The sequence below is a fragment of the Lithobates pipiens genome, unplaced genomic scaffold (genome assembly GCF_037356315.1).
Source record: "Lithobates pipiens isolate NorthernLeopardFrog02 unplaced genomic scaffold, aLitPip1_a1.2 Scaffold_1, whole genome shotgun sequence".
NCBI lineage: Eukaryota > Metazoa > Chordata > Amphibia > Anura > Ranidae > Lithobates > Lithobates pipiens.
The window spans coordinates 209,225,970-209,248,493 of NW_027507685.1; the positions used below are offsets into that span (position 1 = coordinate 209,225,970).

The window sequence follows — 22,524 nt, forward strand, 5'->3', positions numbered from 1 at the left end:
TGTCGGGTCTCCGTAATACAGAGAACACTCAATGAGTGTTCTCTGTATTAGCCGACAATTCATTCATTCATTGATTAAAAAAAAAAAAAAAAAGCGTGGGGGTTCCCCTAAATTCAATTACCAGGCCCTTCAGGTCTGACATGGATATTAAGGGGAACCCCGTGTCAAATTTTAAAAAAAAATTGACGTGGGGGTCCCCCCAAATATCCATACCAGACCCTTCAGGTCTGATATGGATATTAAGGGGAACCCTGCATCAAATTTAAAAAAAAATTGACGTGGGGGTCCCCCTAAATATCCATACCAGACCCTTTATCCGAGCACGCAACCTGGCAGGCCGCAGGAAAAGAGGGGGGGACGAGAGAGCGGCCCCCCCTCCCTCCTGAACCGTACCAGGCCACATACCCTCAACATTGGGAGGATGCTTTGGGGGTCTGTGACCCCTCAAAGCACCTTGTCCCCATGTTGATAAGGACAAGGGCCTCATCCTCACAACCCTGGCCGTTGGTTGTGAGGGTCTGCGGGCGGGGGGCTTATCAGAATCTGGAAGCCCCCTTTAACAAGGGGACCCCCAGATCCCGCCCCCCCCCCCTGTTTGAAATGGTAAGGGGGTACAAAAGTACCCCTACCATTTCACAAAGAAAGTGTCAAAATGGTTAAATAAGACAAACACACTTTTGAAAAATTCCTTTATTAAAAATGAAAAAAAAAAAAAAAAGATTCCAGCGGTGCTAATCCACTCTTGCTATCCAGCGACGGATCTCCGGGGTCCAGCGATGGATGATCATATCCAGCGACGGGGGAATCTCTCAGTCCAGCGCTGTCCATACATCCTTCTTCTGTCTCCTCTCCGGAGACACTGCAGAGAGCCCAGCGCTGACGTTTCTTATATTGGGAGGGCGGGGCCACCCGTCACCTGACCCCGCCCCTCTGACGCAGGAGAGGGAAGCCAGGGGTTCCCCAGTGACGTGTGGGTGACCCCACCCCCTCTGATGTAACGCAGGTTTTAGGGGGACCCCCACGTCAATTTTTTTTTTAAATTTGATGCGGGGTTCCCCTTAATATCCATATCAGACCTGAAGGGTCTGGTATGGATATTTGGGGGGACCCCCACGTCAATTTTTTTTTTTAATTTGACACGGGGTTCCCCTTAATATCCATGTCAGACCTGAAGGGCCTGGTAATTGAATTTAGGGGAACCCCCACGCTTTTTTCTTTTTTTAATCAATGAATGAATGAATTGTCGGCTAATACAGAGAACACTCATTGAGTGTTCTCTGTATTACGGAGACCCGACAATTTAGCCGCAAGTGATTTTAAAAGACTTTTTTTCCTGCACAAATGACACTTTGTGCAGCGACAGTTCTAAGCACCAGAAACATGCGCCCCTTCACAGGCATACTATAGATACCCCCCAGCTACGAAATTTAAAGGAATATTACACTTTTATTGTTTCACTTTAATCATTATTAAAATCACTGCTCCTGAAAAAACGGCCGTTTTTAAAACTTTTTTTTGCATTGATCCATGTCCCCTGGGGCAGGACCCAGGTCCCCAAACACTTTTTAGGACAGTAACCTGCATATTACCCTTTAAAATGAGCACTTTAGATTTCTACCATAGACTTGTATAGGGTGTTCCGGCTTTTCGAATTTGCTGCGAACAGCCCAAATTGTTCACTGTTCGCTGAACAGGCGAACAGGCAATGTTCGAGTAGAACATGATTTCGACTCGAACTCGAAGCTCATCCCTACTCCTCGCCTGGTTGCCCCCAAACACACTTGACACCATCATCAAATAAGTTTATCTTGGTCTCATCGGACCACAGGACATGGTTCCAGTGATCCATGTTCTTAGTCTGCTTGTGTTCAGCAAACTGTGGGCTCTATTGTGCCTCATCTTTGGAAGAGGCTTCCTTCTGGGAAGACAGCCATACAAACCAGTTTGATGCAGCATGTGGTGTATGGTCTGAGCACTGACAGGCTGACCCCCCCACCCCTTAAACCTCTGCAGCAATGCCTGCAGCACTCATACATCTATTTCCCAAAGATAATCTCTGGATATGACGCTGAGCATGTGCACTCAATTTATTTGGTTGACCGTGGTGAGGTCTGTTTTGAATGGAACCTGTCCTGTTAAACCACTGTATGGTCTTGGTCATCGTGCCGCAGCTTAGTTTCAAGGTATTGGCAATCTTCTTATAGCCTAGGCCACGATTTTTAAGAAAAAAACTATTTTTGATCAGATCCTCTGAGAGTTATTTGCCATGAAGTGCCATGCTGTATTTCCAGTGACCAGTATGAGAGAGCGAGAGTGATAACTTCAAATTTGATACACCTGCTCCCCATTCACACCTGAGACTTTTAAAACTAACAAGTCACATGACACCGGGGAGGGAAAATGGCTAATTGTGCTCAATTTGGACATTTTCACTTAGCCCTTGTACACACGGTCGGAGATTCCGTCGGAATGTGTCCTATCGGAGCGTTTTGTCGGATATTCCGACTGTGTGTGGTATGCATCGGACTGTTTCCGTCTGAATATCCGTCGGACAAAATTTTACAACTTGCCGGAAATATTTTCCGACAAACTGCTCCGATCGGACATACTCTGATCATGTGTAGAGAATTCCGATCGGACAAAGTGCCACGCATGCTCAGATCAAATTCCTACATTAAAGCTATTGGCTACTAGCCTGAATGTAGTCCCATCGTAATGAAATTACGTCATCATGTTCTGAAAGATCGGATTTTCCGACAACTTTGTCTGACCGTGTGTATGCAACAGTTTCTGACAAGATCCGTCGGACAAAATCCAACGGACAAAATCCAACGGATTTGGTTGTCGGAATCTCCGACCGTGTGTACAAGGGCTTAGGGGTGTACTCACTTTTGTTTGCCAGCGGCTTAAACATGAATGGGGTGTACTCACTTTTGTGAGATACTGTGTATATATATATATATATATATATATATATATATATATATATATATGTGTGTGTGTGTGTGTGTGTGTGTATATATATATATATATATATATATATATATATATATATATATATATATGTATATATATATATATATATATATTAAATACACTGCCACTAACTAACCTGCACCCTGCCTTTGGCCAATTATGGCTCTCGCAGCAGAGTGCTGTGATTGGCCAAAGCATGCAAGTCATGTTCATGCTTTGGCCAATCATCAGACGTCAATGCACTCCGATCTCGCAGTGCATTATGGGATGTTCCCTGGCGCTCAAATTTACCACGAATGCCCCATATGTTCGGTTCGTTGGCGAGCAAACAAACACATGATGTTCCGGTTGAGCTTGCATTTGTCAGGGTAAGGCTCATCCCTAGTAACCATGGGCTTCACAGCCCCATACACAACAAACTTCGATTCCCATTTTTTCTTCTGTTTTCACCACATCAAATTTACGGGCAACATGTTCAGTTGCTGCCTAATATATCCCACCAATTTTCAGATGCCATTGTGATGAGATATTCCCTTTAACTGTCAGTGATTATAATATTATGCCTGATCGGTGAATGTTATCACATGAATCTGAGGCGGGTAAAGAGAATGAATGCCAGAGTATAAAAATAAAGCTTTTAGGCGAATATGGCTGACTGTGTTGACGGGGAAATCAACAGAACCACGGCCTGAAGGAAAGAAAAGTGCAGAATGTATGGCCAGCAGGCAAGTTTTAGTTAATTAAAGATTGAGAGTTGAACAATGAATTTTGATTGGATGCTGGATTACTGCACAGTGCAGATCACTGTAGGAGAGTTGTTACAATTTTACCATTTACCATACATGTATATATAGATATTGTGATGTAAAAGCTAAACTATGTATACAAGCAAAGTCTCTTCCCATTATCTTTAATGCTCTCCTGCTGAGCTGCAATAAACCAGACTTCAAAGGAAAAAAACATCAGTGTTGAAATCTGGAAATTTCCAGTGGGGTTTTTCTTCCAATAAAACCTTTGTGACTGCCCTGAGTGAGGGGTGGGGTGGGGGGCATTGTGCAAATGGGTGCTGTCACATCAATAGGAGGACAATAGCGATCACATAGGGCTTCCCACCCTTGTCCAATCACTTTTTGCTTTAATATACTGTACATAATAGGTATTATTAGCTTGTCACCTGATCCAAAATACAAAAAATGACTGCTGCAATATAAAACTCCAAATTAAACTGAAAATTACTTCTGTGCTACTGTATAAGTCAATGAATGTGTGAATAGTTGCCGCTTAACACATTGTGCTCCCACAAAGATAAATAGCAAAATTAAAATAGTGAAGAGCAACTACACCCAGCTGAAGAGCAGCCTAGCAGGGTGTATTATTGAGTCAATAGGTGAAAATAATCGATATAATCTAGCAAAATGCAAAGAAAATGTCTATGTATATATATATATATATATATGTAGTGTCGGCTCCTGAAGAGCACACACTATGTGTTTTTGGCATTTAATCTTCCTGGAACCATAGTTTGGTTTTGGGTTTAATTACTCTAAATTTTGGCCTCAGTACTAGTCTGGCTGGATTGCATTGTGTTCTGCTTGACCATACAGTAGGTGGCGCTGTCATCCCTGGCAGGTGCTAGAAAGCAGTTCAGTTGGGTGCATTAAGTGCCAGTTCTCTCTCGGAACCAGCCCAGTGGGAGTGTCTTTCCTCCTGTACATTCTGGGAGAGGGTACGTCACGTGCTTCAGGGTTCAGGTCCAGAAGTGCTTTCTGATTGTTTGGCTCTGGTCCTCCTGACCAGCCCCCAGGGCTCTCATGGCCTGGGGTGCAGATCCACCAGACTCCAAGTCGGATCGGTGAAAATTCGTTTGGAAAATGTCCGATCGGACTGTGTTGTTGGATAATCCGACCGTGGGCTCCATCAAACTTTTTCCGTCGGAATGTCCGACCAACAAAGTTTGAGAGCTGGATATAAAATTTTCTGACAACATGATCGGATCTGACTTTTTCCGATCGGTAGAGAATTCCAATCGGACAAAGTCCCACGCATGCTCAGATCAAATTACGAGACCAAAGCTATTGGCTACTAGCCTGAACGTAGTCCCAATGTAATGAATGTCATCACATTCCAAACTATCGGATTTTCCAACAACTTTGTCCAATTGTGTGTATGCAACACCAGTTTCAGACAAAATCTGTCGGAAAAAATCAGACGGATTTTGTGGTTGGAATTTCCGACCGTGTGTACAAGGGCTAACACAGCAGGAAATGGTTTCTTAAAAATGGTTAAATATGCTTACATTTATGCAGTTAATATCAAGCTTCACATTAAAAACATGCCGGCTGCAGTATCTTTCAGCCTACCGGTACACGGTGACATCACATACATTCTCCGCCCGATTACTTTTGCCAAAACTGGTGTTCTCTGGGGATCTGCTCCCCTCCCCCACCCCAAAACAGCTTGTCCTATGTTGATGGAGACAAGGGCCTCTTCTCCACAACCCCCCAGATCTCAGTACGCCACCCATGGGAATGAGTAGGGGGTAGCCCTACTCATTCACCAAAAAAGTGTCAAAAAGAAATAAAAACACCCATACAGTTTTTTTAATTTTCTGTATTAAAAAAAAAAAACAATGTCCCCTGTTGTAGATCCATTGTCACTCATGCCGCCTGCCGTACCGATGGACCCGGAAAAAAAAACACCGCCCACGACAAAGGCTGACTGCCAAATGCCTGCTCCTCCATCTGACCATTTGCTGACTCGCTGATCACAGAGTGTGCCGGGCTCAGCCTGCAGGGGGCGCCTAGGTCTCTCGAACATGGGAGGACGCCTATGGACGCCCTCCTGGCAAATTAGGTCTGTGATGCAGCCATCTTTCAGCTATAGCGTGGACGGGAAGTGGTTAAAGAAGGGTTGATAATGTTGTTAATTACATTGTGGGGATTTTTGGTCTGGGGAGTATCAATCCTGTTTTTAGCATTGTGTGCTTCAATAAAAGTTTTTTGTTTTTTGTAATTTTGTATTTATCCCTTATGCGCATTTTGTTTTATTTTTGTTATAGTTGTTTTGGTTAAACACATTTGCGCACATTAACTGCATGCTATTTTGTTGCATCTCGTGGAACATTTTTTACTATTTATTGTAGGATAAAACCCTCTGTCAATTTTATTATTACTGTGTGTATCTCCAGTGGGGAGATTCACCCCATTTGTTCTGGTGATCATTGTCCCCGAGACATAACGTTAGGGGAAATACACACATTTTGAGTTGTTACCAGAACAAGATGTGAGGGGAATCCTCCAAAAGGGACACCAATTCCTGTGTCAAATCTCTGAGAACGTCCAGAAAACTCAATTTCCTCTTGTGTCTCCACAGCAGGAAGTGAAGGGAGATCTCCCTAGTGGGACTCAAAAATTACCTGATGAGGGTTTTAAAGGTGTTAAGATTTTATTAGGTAAATATTAGATAATAAGCTTTATGAAGGCAGGGGCTGATGGGGATGTATATATATATATATATATATATATATATATATATATATATATATATATATATATATATATATATATATATATGTATATATATATATAAAGCGCTGCGTAAATTGATGGTGCTATATAAGTATTTGTAATAAATAAGTAAAATCAAGCTGAAAATGTATGCTCTAAACCTCCTGTGTCAAACTCAGTCAGGGTAATTTCTGAAGTTAAACGTATTCTCTTTTAATTCGGTCATCTTTGCTGGGGATTTCTCTCTCTATTTTCCTCCATTTACATGGCTTTGTCCCCATTATTTGCACCTTTATATGCTTCTGCTCTGATGCTGAGTTCCAGGAAACTATCAGTAACAATTCCCAGACATTCAACGTTTTAAATTCCTTTACAGCACAGCAGATTTCATATACAGATTTAGAAGGACATTACTACACCTATGTCAACAGCAAGATTTTGCAAGACTTGGGCACAAAACAGGGTGTGTGTGTCTTTGAAAGGAACGATGGGGGGAGGGGGATGTACAACTCAAGGGAATGTGGAAATTCCTAGTGGTCACTCCTCCCTAAATTGTCCCCATAAATAGAGCTGGCAGTGTCCCATCACAAGACAGGGACAAGAGCGAGGACCAAGAAAGGGACAAGATGCTTTCACTCCTGATCTTCGCTGTGGGCTTGTTGCATGGTCATGCAGTCTACCTGGTGAGTGTCCAGAATCTCTTCTTTTCTCTAAAGACTACTACTCTGACCTTCTTTTTTATTATTATTATTATTATTATTATTATTATTATTATTATAGAGGATTTATATAGTGCCAACAGTTTGTGCAGTGCTTTACAATGTCATTATCTGTCTTGTTCCATTATAGGCTTCTGAAATACACAGGGCCAGTCCAATCAAAAGTTTTATTTCAACTCTTGGTTTTTAAACCATCTAACGGTTTTATAGTTCTTCACTTGAGTCTGCATTTCTGCCATAGAGTTCTAAGTAAATCCCTCTCTCCCTGTCTCATTTCTTATTCTTATCATCTGAGGGGGGCAGGAACAAAGCTAGGAACTATGGCAAGGAGATTTTACTGCTGGAGACCCTGGGCTTGTATCCACTAGGTAGCAGAGCTCAATAGAGTATAATAATTAAATATTGCTTTTAGATGGACTGACCTTTACACTGGGGCTGCCAGCTAGCGGTAAAGCGCTGCACATTTTAGCTGCTCTTTACTGACGTTTTAGTGGCGCTTTTCAGCCACTAGCGGGGTGCTTTTAACCCCAAAAAAAGGGTTAAAAGCTGCGCTTTTCAGGTGATGCCCATTCCTTTCAATGGGCAGGGCGCTTTGGGAGTGGTGTGTGCCACTCCCAAACTGCCCCAAAGATGCTACTTGCAGGGCTTTTCCTAACATCTCGCAAGCGCACCGCCCCAGTGTGAAAAGTCACACTGAAATGAATGGAAGGCGTGTTTTCAGGCGTTATTCAGAGGCTATTTCTAGTGCTAAAATGTCGAAAAACAGCCTCAGTGTGAAGCTGCCCTTAGGCTCCATGCACCCTAGAAGTTCATAGAACTTCTAGGGTGCAGTGTTCATAGAAGCTGTTATTAAAAAAATTCTGCTCCTAGAAGCTAATAAGTCTTATCCTATGTCTCCATGCACGCTACAAGCTAGTACCGCTTTTCACTGCAGCAATACAAATAAAACACTAAGACTCCTAAGTGCTCTTAAACACTCCTAAACGCTGCTATAACACTACTAAAAAAAGCTATTATCAGCCTTTTTTATCCAGCATTTTTCTCAGTGTGTTTTTTTTGGTGGAAAAAAACAAAACGCTAGTGTGCATGGAGCCTAGACTAGGTACACATCTATTCATGCCTGTTTTCGTTTTATTTATAATTTTTTTAAGTGTATTTCTTCATTTCAATTGTAGCGCATTAATATGCATTTTAAATATGGATTTAAAGTACATTTTTAATGTGTTAATACTTGTTTTATACTTGTTTTGAAACTCCTAAGGTTTGACCTCATATTACATGGTTTTGGTAAATCTGAAAGAAAAACTCAGCAGAAAAACTGATAGTGTATATGGGGCTTTTTTTACAGTGCATGAAAATGCACAGATAAACAGCAAGCCTCATTATTTTGCAATGCTGCACAAAGATGTGAACAGCTTACGGTAATTTGGGAAACATGTGTTCCTCTAACACAGTTAGTGTTTTGCGTGTAGAAGTGTAAAACGCACAAACACAAGAGAAAATCTTATTTTTTTAATTTGCTATGTAGCCAAAGTTTTGTTGAAATAATCCGGTATAGTTACATTAGATGCATAGCAATTTTTTTGGGCAAATTCAGATTAAGTTAAATTGAATAAAAATCCCCCAGTTTGCCATATTGTAGGGAAATATAATTTATGTTTTTTGACAGAATTTACTGCTTCTGTAAATCACAGTGAGCATCTGATGCTGAATGGGATTATGTTTCACAAAATCTGATGCTCCACTGCAGAACACTGAAATCAGTATCCTCCCAGTTAGAAATAATATGTATTGGTGTTAATTTGCATGCCTATTGGAATATATAAGTGTTAAATGCAATTACATTTTGTAAGTGTATTTCATCCACTTAGTTATAATCTTTCAATTTTGTTTTTGTTTAAATAATGCAATAGACTTTTTAATACCTATATAACAATTCAGTTATTATTATAAGGCACTATATTCAGTTATTCATTATATTAAAACTATTTGGGATTGATTTTCTAAAACAGGAGCGTGCAAAATCTGGTGCAGCTGTGCATGGTAGCCAATCAAATTCGAACTTCAGCTTGTTTAATTAAGCTTTGACAAAAAAAATGGAAGCTGATTGGTTTCTATGCAGAGGTGTACCAACTTTTGCACTCTCCAGTTTTAGTAAGTCAACCCCTTTTTATTTTTCCTTTGCACATATTTGAGAATCCAAAGAGAATATAGTTACCTTTCTAGAGCTGAGTAAACAGTATTCACTCCCTTAGTAAATTAACTCCATAAGATGATTACTTCGATGATGTCCCTTGGTCATATTGGTTGATGATCTTCATAGTAGACTGCGCTAGATACCCCCTGTCTTTAGAAGAAATAACAATATTGTTGGGTAAATGTTTTTGACTTACTCCTTTCCACTTTCCTGCACAGATAAACAGCACAGGCACAGTGAATGAACAAGAAGTATGCCAATGTTCTGTTATCCTTCCCGATGCTACATTCCCAGCAGATCGTCTGGAAGCTATCGAGATATCAAACCAGAAACTGAGCATCAGTGTCAACCAGGAGATCACCAGGGTAAGGACTGAGGGCAAATTAGGTCATTTTTAATTGTAAAAATGTATTTACACATTAGGTTCTTTAGTGCCATATGATGTAGCACTGTAAAAGCTGCTTTTATGGGGGCTAAGCTTCTTCCAAGAGTTCTGATTGTCACCCACCAACCATGTCAGCCATTATTTGTGTTGCACAGGGATTCAGACCTCTGCATACTTACACTGGTTCCTTACATAAGCTGTAAAAATAGAATCTCATCACATGCCACCACTTAGCCTATAGGTTTCATGTAGGCTTGTGGAATAGATGGCTCTCCATGGGGGACAGGGCCTTCCCCCTCCAGCCCCTCTTATATTTACTTGAACCCAATCTCCATCTAGTGATATGCATGAGTGCAATGGCTCTCTCGGCTCTCTCCCTCCTCATTGGCTCAGAGACAGCAGCAAGAGCCATTGGCTCCTGGTGTTGCCAATCACAGCCAGTGAGGAGGGAGCTGGGGGTGGGGCGGAGCCGAGGCCATTGACACACAGAGACGGGCTCAGGAGAAAACCCACAAAAGTGCTCCCATAGAAATCGGTTTGCTATGGGGTAGTCAGCGGGGGAAGGAGCCAGGAGCACCAGCGGGGGACCTGAGAAGAGGAGGATTGAGGCTGCTCTTTGCAAAACCATTGCACATAGTGGGTAAGTATTACATGTTTATTGTTTTAATTAAAAAAATTTGCTCTTACAATCACTTTAATGATACTTTAATAAAACTGATTTTTTTAATGTTTCTTTCTAGAAAGTTCTATCTTCAGTTATACAGAGCAAATACTGACTATTTTTCTTCCCTAGATACAAAGTTATCAAGCCACATTGACTGAGTATGTACAAAAGCTGAAGAACCTGACTCGGCGTGTAGAGATCGTTGAGCTGGGTGGTATCTCCTTCACTGAACTGGACTTTGAGTTACTTAAACTGGAGATCAGAGAAATGGAGTCGTTGGTGATCAGGCTCAAACAGTCCATCAATGGGTCCAGCACCTTGGTGGAATCACTCTTTGTGGAGGTAAGCTCACAATTGTTATGTTTTTCAGCTGCATGTTTAAACTATAAAAATCGGACCTTCTGTAACTTTTTCAACTTTCCATCTATTAAATCTTCTACCCTTGTTGTTGTAACTTTGGGTAGTAAAACATTTTTTTTCTGCCAGTAAATACCTTTTACAGCCCACTTCCTGTTTCTTGTCTGGTCATTAGCCTAGGCGTATAACATCATACACATCCTTCTCTCTCCCTCTCCTGAGAGTTTGCCAGGAAGGGAGAGGGGATGAGTCATGCGGGGGCCAATGAGAGCTGCAGAGCTGGAGGTGTGTGTCTGTGTAAATCCAGGAAGTGAACAGGAAGCAGCTCAGCTGCCCACAATTAAAATGGATGCAGCCAAACTTAGTAGAGGGAGATTTCTGCAGCATATTTGGCAAGTACAGAATTACAGTATATATAAAATAATATGCAAAGTGGTTGGAGGGAAGCTTCAGAATGGCAAAGATATTTTTATTACAAATTATGTGAGCAGACTGCAGTTCCTCTTAAATCTGTTAAAGCCTAACTTCTTTTTTGTTTCGGGTTGGGGGAAAGATCAGAACATCTGTCTGGATTATATTGTCTGTGTTTCCTTTGAGATTTCCCAATGTGGTCACTGAGACATGCTGCGAGCAGGATCTCGCTCATGGTGGCCACAAACCTATTAATTTGTTTATGCAATCAATGTGCAATGCAATTAAAATGATCAAATCTGCAAACAATCTAAAGGCCATAACTTTTCTTAGATTACCTTTCAATTAGATTTGGTCAAACTTAACCTCCTCAGCGGTAATCCCGAGTCTGGCTCGGGTTGGGAATTTCATTACAATAGCGGTAACCCCGAGCCAGACTCGGGCTTGCCCCGCTCGATGCAGGGGAGGACACAGGGAGCGTTACTCACCTTGTCCCCTGGATCCAGCGATGTCCGCTGCGCTGTGTGATCGAGCCGTCCTGCGCTCGATTCACAGTGCCGAATGCCGCCGAGCTCCGTTCCCTGCGGCGTTACGACGCACGGGAGCGGAGAACGGCGGCAAATTCAAAAATATAAAAAGACACAAAACACACACAGCACTGTAATCTTACAGATTACAGTGCTGTAGTAAAAAATACACACCCCCTTTGTCCCTAGTGGTTTGTGCAATGCCCTGCATGCACTTTTATATTATAAATACTGTTTTTTACTGCTTGTAATTTGGAGATTGTCCATAGCAACCAAAACATGTCCCTTTTTCATTTTTTTTTGGATTTGATTACATTATTGAATAATTTTTATTATTCTTTATTATATTATAAACTTTATCATACCCGGGATGTCCGCTAGACTCTGGTTTGAACAGATTTCAGAGCGTTATTCCTAAGAATTACAGGACTACAAAATAAAAGCCAGATTTCCATGCAAAATAATTGTACCGCTTTCAGCACCTTTTTCCAGACTGAATCATACCGCCAGGGAGGTTAATCAATTAGCCAGGGTGGAAAATTATCAATTGTTTTTCATCAATTGTCACCAGATATGACAAGATATTTTGTTCATGAATATGATCGTATTTCAATCAATCAGATTATGAGATTACATGGTGGAAACAGGGACGTTATCAATAATTTACGTAAGACACGATTCTACCTTAATTATTGATCAAAATCCACTGTGTTGTTTTTTTTCCCCCCAGATTTAAAATATTGAGTAAAAATATGCAATATGCAAACACTTGTACATAATCTTTTGGAACTACATTTCCCATGATGCTTAACTACACTGCAGAATGCATGAGCATCATGGGAAATGTGGTTCCAAAACATCTGGGGTGCCAAGGTTCCCCATCACTGAGTCCTAGCCTCAGGTAACAAGTGTTTAATTTGTATACAGAGCAAACAAACAGGCTCACTTAATGACCTGCATTCCCCACAACTTTAACTCATATTGCATTTAGAGAAAAAAAAATACTCTGTGTAAACTCTACATTGAAAGTTATATGGGGCTAAGGACTCTGCCTGCCCCCGTGTTCAGCACTTGGGCCCAAGCCATTGCCCATTCAAGCACCCAGCACTGTACCATTGGATGAAGGGAAGAGAGAGAGCTGCGGAGTGGATTGCACAAGAGTCCTGTGCATCTTTGGCTTCGTTTTAGGTCGGAATTCAGGCAAAAAATTTGGGGCTAATTTGTCTCTGAAACAGAGAACAGGGATGCACCAGACCCCTGCTGTGAGCCACACCCAAAAACATTGTGAACCCAGCCTTATAAAGTTCACTTACTACTAGTTACAAGCATTTTTGGCATTGTCAATAAGTCTTTAAAGCGGAGGTCCACCCTAAAGTGGACCTTCCACTCATCGGAACCCTCCCCCCCTCCGGCGCCACAATTGGCACCTTTCAGGGGGGAGGGGGGTGCAGGTACCTGTACAGTACAGGTATCTGCACCCACTTCCGGGATAGCTCTCTGCGAAAAGGGGCGTAGATTACGCCCCTTTCCGAAAGTCCCCCGCTGCCTGCTGGGAAACACACAGATCCCAGAGGCAGCGGGACCGTCCTTATTGCGCAGCGCGACTCGCGCATGCGCAGTAGGGAACCGGGAAATGAAGCCGAAAGGCTCCATTTCCTGATTCCCATACCCAAGATGGCGGCGGCAGCACCCGAGAGACGATCGGGAGATCGGCTTCGGGTGCCGACATCGCGGGCGTGCTGGACAGGTAAGTATCACTATTTTAAAAGTCAGCAGCTGCAGTATTTGTAGCTGCTGGCTTTTAAAAAAAAAAAAATGCGGAGTCCCGGCGGACTCCCACTTTAAATGTCTCTACATACGTCCCTGTCCATCCTTTTTTATCCATTCATTCTGCCTCTATGGTTCTTTTATCCTCTTATGCCTTACTGTGCTGGTTTTAATTTATCTTTTCTTTAATATATCTCCCTTCTTCCTTGCATTCTTCTTCTCCTAGATCCACAACATCTCAGTTATGGTGAGCCAGCTGGAATCATACGACAAGAACAATGTTTTGGCCGTGAGGCGGGAAATTGCTTTTCTGCGTAAGAAGTTGGAGGAGTGCGAGAAAAATGAGGGTGCTCCTGCTCTACCTCCACCAGTCAGTTATGGTAAGTGAGAGGCTAAACTTTTTAATGAATTTCAGAATAAATGTTTTACTTATCTGAGTTGAATTAGCTAAAATCTGTTTGGCTAGTCTGTATCTCTATGCAGAGATAAACCCTGGCAGAGGAATGGGGCGCTTAAATTTTCTTTTTCTTTTATGTTTATTTATTTTATTTTTTTTACATTATCCCTTTAAGCAATTCAATACTGGGCCCTTTCACCCCCTTCCTTCCCAGACCAATTTTCAGCTTTCCGTGCTCTCGCACTTTCAGTCAGAATTGCACGGTCATGCTACACTGTACACTAATGAAATGTTTATCATTTTGTTCACACAAATAGAGCTTTCTTTTGGTGGTATTTATTCACCACTTGATTTTTTTATTTTTTGCGATATAAGCGAAAAAAGAGTGAATATTTTGAAAAAAAAATATTTTCTATTCCGTTTAAAAAAAAAAATCAAATACCGTATATACTCGAGTATAGGTCGATCCGAATATAAGCCGAGGCCCCTAATTTACCACAAAAAAAATGGGAAAACTTATTGACTCGTGTATAAGCCGAGGGTGAGACATGCCTGTCCATCCCTGTGTGTCCGTCCATCCCTGTGTGTCCGTCCATCCCTGTGTGTTCGTCCATCCCTGTGTGTCCGTCCAGCCCTGTGTGTCCGTCCAGCCCTGTGTGTCCGTCCAGCCCTGTGTGTCCGTCCATCCCTGTGTGTCCGTCCATCCCTGTGTGTCCGTCCATCCCTGTGTGTCCGTCCAGCCCTGTGTGTCCATCCAGCCCTGTGTGTCCGTCCAGCCCTGTGTGTGCAGCCTTGTGTGTCCAGCCTACCTGTGTCCCGAGCCTGCGTCCCGAGCCTGTGTGCTTCTGCACATACGGCGGCCATGCCAGGATCGCCGCACCTCTTCTCGTCTGACAGACGGCGGCCATTCCACTGTTCAAAAGCCGCGCCTCCGTCTGTGATAGGCGGAACACTCAATTTCCCAGCAGTCTGTGTTCCGCCTATCACGGACATCCTCTCATCCTCGTCCATAGTATGAGGATGAGCGGATGTCCGTGATAGGCGGACCACTGACTGCTGGGAAATTGAGTGTTCCGCCTATCACAGACAGGGAGGCGTGGCTTTTGAATAGTTGAATGGCCGCCGTCTGTCTGCTTGACACGCTGATCGAGTAGACAGACGGCGGGGACTCGAGTATAAGCCGAGGGGGGCACTTTCAGCCTCAAAAAAGAGGCTGAAAATCTCGGCTTATACTCAGGTATATACGGTAAAATCAAATTTTGTCATATATTTAGGCCAAAATGTATTCTGCTACATGTCTTTGTTAAAAAAAAATCCAGTTAAGTGTATAATAATTGGTTTGCGTGATCACAGACAGATGAACGCAGATCATCATGTACAGATGTGCGCAGATGATCACGGATATACAGTAACTCACAAAAGTGAGTGCACCCCTCACATTTTTGTAAATATTTTATTATATCTTTTCATGTGACAACACTGAAGAAATTACGCTTTTCTACAATGTAAAGTAGTGAGTGTACAGCTTGTATAACAGCGTACATTTGCTTAAAATATCTCAACACACAACCATTAATGTCTAAACCGCTGGCAACAAAAGTGAGTACACCCCTAAGTGAAAAGGTCCAAATTGGGCCCAATTAGCCATTTTCCCTTGGCGGTGTCATGTGACTCGTTAGTGTTACAAGGTCTCAGGTGTGAATGGGGGAGCAGGTGTGTTAAATGTGGTGTTATCGCTCTGACTCTCTGATACTGGGCACTGGCACTTCATGGCAAAGAACTCTCTGAGGATCTGAAAAAAAAATTGTTGCTGTACATTAAGATGGCCTAGGCTATAAGATTTCCAAGACCCTGAAACTGATCTGCAGCATGGTTGCCAAGACCATACAGCGGTTTTACAGGACAGATTCCACTCAGAACAGGCCTCGCCATAGTCGACCAAAAAAGGTGAGTGCACATGCTCAGTGTCATATCCAGAGGTTGTCTTTGGGATATAGACGTATGAGTGCTGCCAGCATTGCTGCAGAGGTTAAAGGGGTAGAGGGTCAGCCAGTCAGTGCTAAGACCATACGCCGCACACTGCATCAAATTGGTATGCATGGCTGTCGTCCCAGAAGGAAGCCTCTTCTAAAGATTATGTACAAGAAAGCCCGCAAGCAGTTTGCCGAAGACAAGCAGACTAAGGACATGGATTACTGGAACCATGTCCTGTGGTCTAATGAGACCAAGATAAACTTATTTGGTGTCAGATGGTGTCAAGCATGTGTAATGGCAACCAGGTGAAGAGTACAAAGACAAGTGTGTCTTGTCTACAGCGAAGCATGGTGGTGGAAGTGTCATGTCTGGGGCTGCATGAGTGATTCCTGCACTGGGGAGATACAGTTCATTGAGGGAACCATGAATGCCAACATGAACTGTGACATACTGAAGCAGAGCATGATCCCCTCCCTTTGAAGACTGGGCCTCAGGACAGTATTACAACATGATAAAGACCCCAAACACACTTCCAAGACAACCTCTGCTTTGCTAAAGAAGCTGAGGGTAAAGGCCAAGCATGTCTCCAGACCTAAACCCTATTGAGCATCTGTGGGGCATCCTCAAATGTAAGGTGGCGGAGTGCAAGGTCTCTAACATCCACCAGCTCTGTGATGTCATCATGGCGGAGTGGAAGAGGACTCCAGTGGCAACCCGTGATGCTCTGGTGAACTTCATGCCCAAGAGGGTTAAGGCAGTGCTGGAAAATAATGGTGGCCAGACAAAATATTGACACTTTGGGCCCAATTTGTACATTTTCACTTAGGGGTGTACTCACTTTGTTGCCAGTGGTTTAGACATTAATGGCTGTGTGTTGAGTTATTTTGAGGGGACAGCAAATTTACACTGTTATACGAGCTGTACACTCACTACTTTACACTGTAGCAAAGTGTCATTTTTCTTCAGTGTTGTCACATGAAAAGGTATAATAAAATATTTACAAAAATGTGAGGGGTGTACTCATTTTTGTGAGATACTGTATGTGTGCAGATGATCACTGGGACAGATGGTTTTATTGGGACATATGTGGGACAGGGGTTTTTACTGTGTGGGGACACTGTGGGGTGACACTGTTGTGTGAACACTGGGCTGGTGATCAGTGTGTAAAGAGCTGTTAAAAAAAAGCTCATACTCACTGATCACCGCCGGTTGCAGCGATCCGCTCTCCCTCTCATCACTGACAACTTCCGTGTGAGGAGAGGAGAGCTGATCGCCTAGCAACTGGCTCTCTTATTTACCTTACATGACAGCTGTGATAAATGTATTTCCCTTTTAAATCCACAGGCACCTGTAATCACGGTGGTCTTAAAAACATCAGCAAGCCATTTGTGGTGCAGTTGAACTGGCAAGGCTTCAACTACAAATTTGGAGGTTGGGGAAAGGACTCCTTCGTCGGTGCTGAGCAGGATACACACTGGGTGGCCCCTCTAACCACAGACAGTCGTATCATGAATATGTTCCGCTATTACCCCACTTATGATGATCTCTTGCTCTACAAGAGACCTACAGATAAGGTCCTCACCAAGACTCTGGCCTACAACAATATCGACTATTCTGGCTGTGGTCAAGGTGGTGGTATGATCTTGTTCAACGGCTCCATGATATACAACTGCTACAACACTAGGGACATCTGCAAATATAAAGTAGACACTGGTGCTTTGGAGAGGAAGACACTCACAGATGCCACCTTCAACAATCGCTTCTCCTACGCATCATCTAACTGGCAAGACATTGACCTTGCTAGCGATGAATATGAGCTTTGGGTCATCTACTCTACAGAGCAGAATTCCGGAAACATGCTCATAAGTAAGCTTAACCCAACCACTCTGACTGTGGAGAGAACTTGGTCTACTGCCCAGTATAAACCTGCTGTCACCAATGCTTTCATGATTTGTGGTGTCCTGTATGCAACTAGAACCCTTAATACCCGAAAGGAAGAAATATTCTATATGTATGACACCAAGACAAACAAAGAGGGGCAAGTCAGCATTGTCCTTGACAAGATGATGGAAAATGTACAGAGTCTGAGTTACAATCCCAACGATCACAAGCTTTATATGTTCAATGATGGGTATTTGGTTACCTATGATCTTACCTTCAAACCACAAGAAAAACCTACATAACATTTCCCATAACTAATTAAAGTGTAAGTCTTCCTAAAACCTTTACTAGGTTTTGGGCAGATGACATCTGAGTCAACCATAATTGCAATGTAAAATAAGCAGAAAATAAATGTAGGAAATGCCACAAATCTATGGAAGGCAATTGTCTTGAAATGATTTGCCTGGAAGTGAGAACTCTAGGTAATCATATGAATCTTTTTTGTAAACCTATGAGGGTAGAAATATGGAAATTGCTGATTGTTTTCTGAAGGTGCAGACTCTGAGGTTGTCAATCTGATCCTGGCTTTTCTAGCTAGTAAGTCATAGACCTGCAGCAAGTGAATTCAGAAAAGTCTGAACTTCAATTGCCCTGCATCAACTCCTCTTTTCTTAGTGTTTGCTCACTCCCCTATTTGCCAGTGGGCCTGCCCATCATAATGATAAGTCAACATAAATTTAAGGGGTACAAGAGAGCTGGCAAACAGGAAGTGCTTTGCCTGATCAGAGCTGTATGACCAGGAAGACTGAAAAACATCTAGGTGTCTGCACTTTATACCTGTCAGAAAGGTCAACTCTTACATTGCTGTCTCCACAAATTCCCTTGACAGATTTGCATGATCTGCCGTGATTTGGGCATAAAGCCATAAACATAGTAAATTCAGTTTGATGCCACTCTGTTTTGGGCTTTCACATATGTGGCTGTGGTTTGACCCATAAATGTTACATCTTAACAGATTCATTAAAGAGGGATTCCACTGGGAAAAAAAATATTAAAAGCCAGAAGCTATTAATACTACAGCTGCTGACTTTTAATAAATGTGGACACTCACCTGTCCCAGGGTCCAGCTATGTCAGCAGCTGAGGCCGATCGATCGCTCGGCTCTCGGCAGCTGCCGCCGCCATTCTCGGTAAGGGAATCAGGAAGTGAAGCGTTGCGGCTTCACTTCCCGGTTTCCTACTGCACAAGTGCAAGTCGCGCAGCACAATGAGAATAGTCAGCACTGTCTCTGGGACCCGTGTGTGTCCCAGCAGACAGCGCGCCAGGACAGGAAACAGCAAAGACTCCTGTGGGAGTCTATGCCCGGAAGTGGGTGCAAATATCTATCTTAGACAGGTATCTGCACCCCCCCCCCCCCCCCGAAAGGTGCCAACTGTGACAACGGAGGGGGGGGAGGGTTCCGATGAGCGGAAGTTCCACTTTAGGGTGGAACCCCACTTCAAATGTAATATGAAAAGGCCTACTGTATTTTGTTTCTACTGTCTGTCCAAACACTGAAAAAACTTTTGTTCGTCAAAAAAGTGCATTATACTGTACAAATTGGATATTTTTGTTTGTATACTAATAAAAATGTTATATATTACTATAGGCTGCCCATGCATTATTTATATATATTTTTTGGTAGGAGCATCTCCATCATGCTTACATGCAACAGGGAATAGGACAACCAGTGCAGGTTGTCGAGGGGTCTAAAAAACCAGTACAGGTTGTTTAGGGCAAGTTTTTTCTTCTCTGGTTCACCCTCCATGTGAGGACACACGGGAGTTGATTTACTAAAGGCAAATAGACTGTGCACTTTGCAAAGTACAGCTTTGTAAATGAGCAGAAGCTATACTGGCTTTTATAATCCAATCATGTACAAGCAAAATTATTTTATTTCATTGCACGTGATTCTTTGCAAAGATTGGCTTTGCCTCATTTACTAAAATCTGCACTTTTCAAAGTACACAGTCTATGTGCCTTTAGTACATCAACTCCACAGGGTCAGGCTGACACCAAATGAAAGGCAAAGAGTGCAAATTTTTCCCAGCTCCATTTCTAACGCATTGTTGCATAGCTCCCAACTGTCCCTGATTTCGAGGGACTATCCCTGATTTGGAGCAATGTCCCTCTGTCCCTCTTTCCCCTCATTTGTCCCTCATTTTGGTCGGATCTATATAGTTGTGTATAAAATGCACCTTTTATCTTTCAAACAGTGTTTCCCAGTGCTTAAGCTTTCATCCAAATTCAAAATTGCGGCATTTGTAGATTTTAAAAGCCAATATAAAGGAATATTAGTGGTAAAAAAGGCCCTTGTGGATTTAACAAACCTTTTATTTTGGGTTAATTCTCCCCTAAGGGGGTGTGACAGGGTGTGTGTCCTATGCCTACATACATTTGCTAGTAGGGGTCCCTCATTCCTATCTCAAAATGTTGGTGAGATATGCTGTTGTAATCAAGCTACAGTCCTCTGACACCCACATGATCCCTATAAACTGCTAATAGGCACCAGCAGCAGTAGTGTAAATCCCACGTGTTTGTACCTGGGAACATTAAGACTTCTTTCCAAATTATAAATTGTATTTATAAATGTCCACGGTGGTAGTCATTTGGGCTATTTATATACGAAGACTGTGCATTTTGTTGCAAATTGGGTCTACTTCTCACAAAGCAGATAGGCAGTGCAAACAATGACACAATGCACACAGTGGGGTCGATTTACTAAAATTGGAGAGTGCCAAATCTGGTGCAGCTCTGCATAGAAACCAATCAGCTTCCAGGTATTTTTGTCAAAGCTTAACTGAACAAGCGGTTACAACCTGGTTGGCTATCATACACAGCTGCACCATATTTTGTACTCTCCAGTTTCATGACTGTTGCATAACAGATGTGTTCACCACCCCATTACATAACCCAACCTCATCTTACTCTTATTGATTGAGACCACACCAAGGCTGGAGTAACAAAAAAGGCCATAGTAGCCTACTTTATTTAAAACATATATATATATATATATATATATATATATATATATATATATATATATATATATATATGTATATGTATATATATATATATATATATATATATATCTTCAAATTAACATAAACATACCAGAAAAAACATCTGTTAGTCAACCTATAAATCTACCTAGCGTTGGTCTATGCAGGGACTTCGTAGCCATCTGTGGAAAGAACAATATTGCACTGCGGTCCCTCTCCGTGTGTACTAATAGGCCTCAAGATGACAGGTTGGCTCAGAGACAACCACTGTCCGCAGCGCCCCCATTACCACTTCCCAGCTAACCTCCATTAGCTGGAAACCACCATCAGGACCCATACCAACGATAGTTCCTGAACTCTTCCTTCTGACATATTTTCCTTCCCCTGCAAAGACCAACACCCGCCACTGTCACGACATCCAGCATCCATGAACCTGTCTTGAAAGGAACAAGAAACAACACCTACCAAATGTAAATTCAAAACCCCAGCTAGGGAGGGTGGGTGGGAACTTTCCCCCACGCTGTGGTGACTCATCACAGGCGGGGTCTCCTTTTATCACTTCCCTTAACCCCTCCCCCTCTGCACCATACTACCTCCCCTCTCTCCTGCTGTATTTTCACTGTTCCCACCGTCATGTACGCCCTTCGCCTATGCATTTTATTACTATTGCTCCAGGCTCTCTGTAAGTCAACCACCCTGTGTGGCTGATAATCTTGAATCAACAGTTAAAGCATACTTCCCAAGTTTCTGAGATGAGAAACAGGGATTCCTTCTAGCACAATGTATTTAGGCAATGGACACACACCTATCACACCCCCAACTGTGCAAACTATTAAGAATATATATGCAAAAATTATAAGTTAAACCTAGAACTGTTTTTTCTTTCTAAAATAATTTTTTACGCTATACTGGCATTTTCAAATAGCAAACAAGATGTTTAGACCATACGATGGTGCTATCAGTGCAGAAAAACACTTTTGGCAGCTAAATTATAAATTTTCATAGATATCTGTATATCAGCACAAAAAGAGGGACAAATGAGAAAGAAAGAGGGACAAAGGGATTATGCCTCCAAATGAAGAACACTTGGGGGGCATGTTTAACTGGTTCCCAACCATGTCACGCAGATATACTGTGGCACAATGGCTCTCTTGGACGAAATCCCGTACGAGTGCGTCTTACCCTTTTTCAGCCAGCAGAGGGCGCGCATGTGTGCCCGCTGCACAGTAGGGGACCCAATACACGTGGTCGGTGGGTATGATCGCTGCTGGCCACACGCGATTGCGTGCATTAGTGCCAGCACAGGGATTTGTGTGTATAAACACACAAATCCCTGTGCTGTCAGAGGAGAGGAGCAATATCATTTGTTCCTACTAAGTAGGAAAACTATATGTCTCCTCTCCTAGTCAATCCTATCCCCATATATTTAGAACACACTGAGGGAATACACAATTAACCCCTTGATCACCCCGTAGCATTAACTCCTTCCCTGCCAGTGACATTTACACAGTAATCAGTGCATTTTTATAGCACTGTTCACTGTATACGTGCCAATAGTCCCAAAAAAGTGTCAAAAATCTCCGATCTGTCCATCACAATGTCAAAAATCGCAGATCACCGCCATTCCTAGTAAGAAAAAATAAAAATGCCATAAATCTTTCCGATAGTTTGCAGACGCGATAACTTTTGTGCAAACCAACCAATATACGCTTATTGTGATTT

The 22,524-nt window shown here is 42.5% G+C and overlaps 1 protein-coding gene across 1 annotated transcript; it reads left to right on the forward strand.

The window, feature by feature from the left end:
- Nucleotides 1-7,014: 7,014 nt before the first annotated feature.
- LOC143982488 (olfactomedin-4-like) lies at nt 7,015-19,403 on the forward strand. Its single transcript, XM_077481254.1, has 5 exons — nt 7,015-7,165; nt 9,617-9,763; nt 10,577-10,789; nt 13,736-13,889; nt 17,225-19,403. The coding sequence occupies exons 1-5, from the start codon at nt 7,109-7,111 to the stop codon at nt 18,061-18,063; spliced, it is 1,410 nt and encodes a 469-aa protein (XP_077337380.1). The 5' UTR covers nt 7,015-7,108; the 3' UTR covers nt 18,064-19,403.
- The last annotated feature ends 3,121 nt before the right edge of the window (nt 19,404-22,524 follow it).

Coding starts and splice junctions, on each gene's coding strand:
- LOC143982488 (XM_077481254.1), top strand. CDS start 7,109: ATGCTTTCACTCCTGATCTTCGCTGTGGGCTTGTTGCATGGTCATGCA. Junction 7,166..9,616: donor ATGGTCATGCAGTCTACCTG/GTGAGTGTCCAG, acceptor TTTCCTGCACAG/ATAAACAGCACAGGCACAGT. Junction 9,764..10,576: donor TCAACCAGGAGATCACCAGG/GTAAGGACTGAG, acceptor TTTCTTCCCTAG/ATACAAAGTTATCAAGCCAC.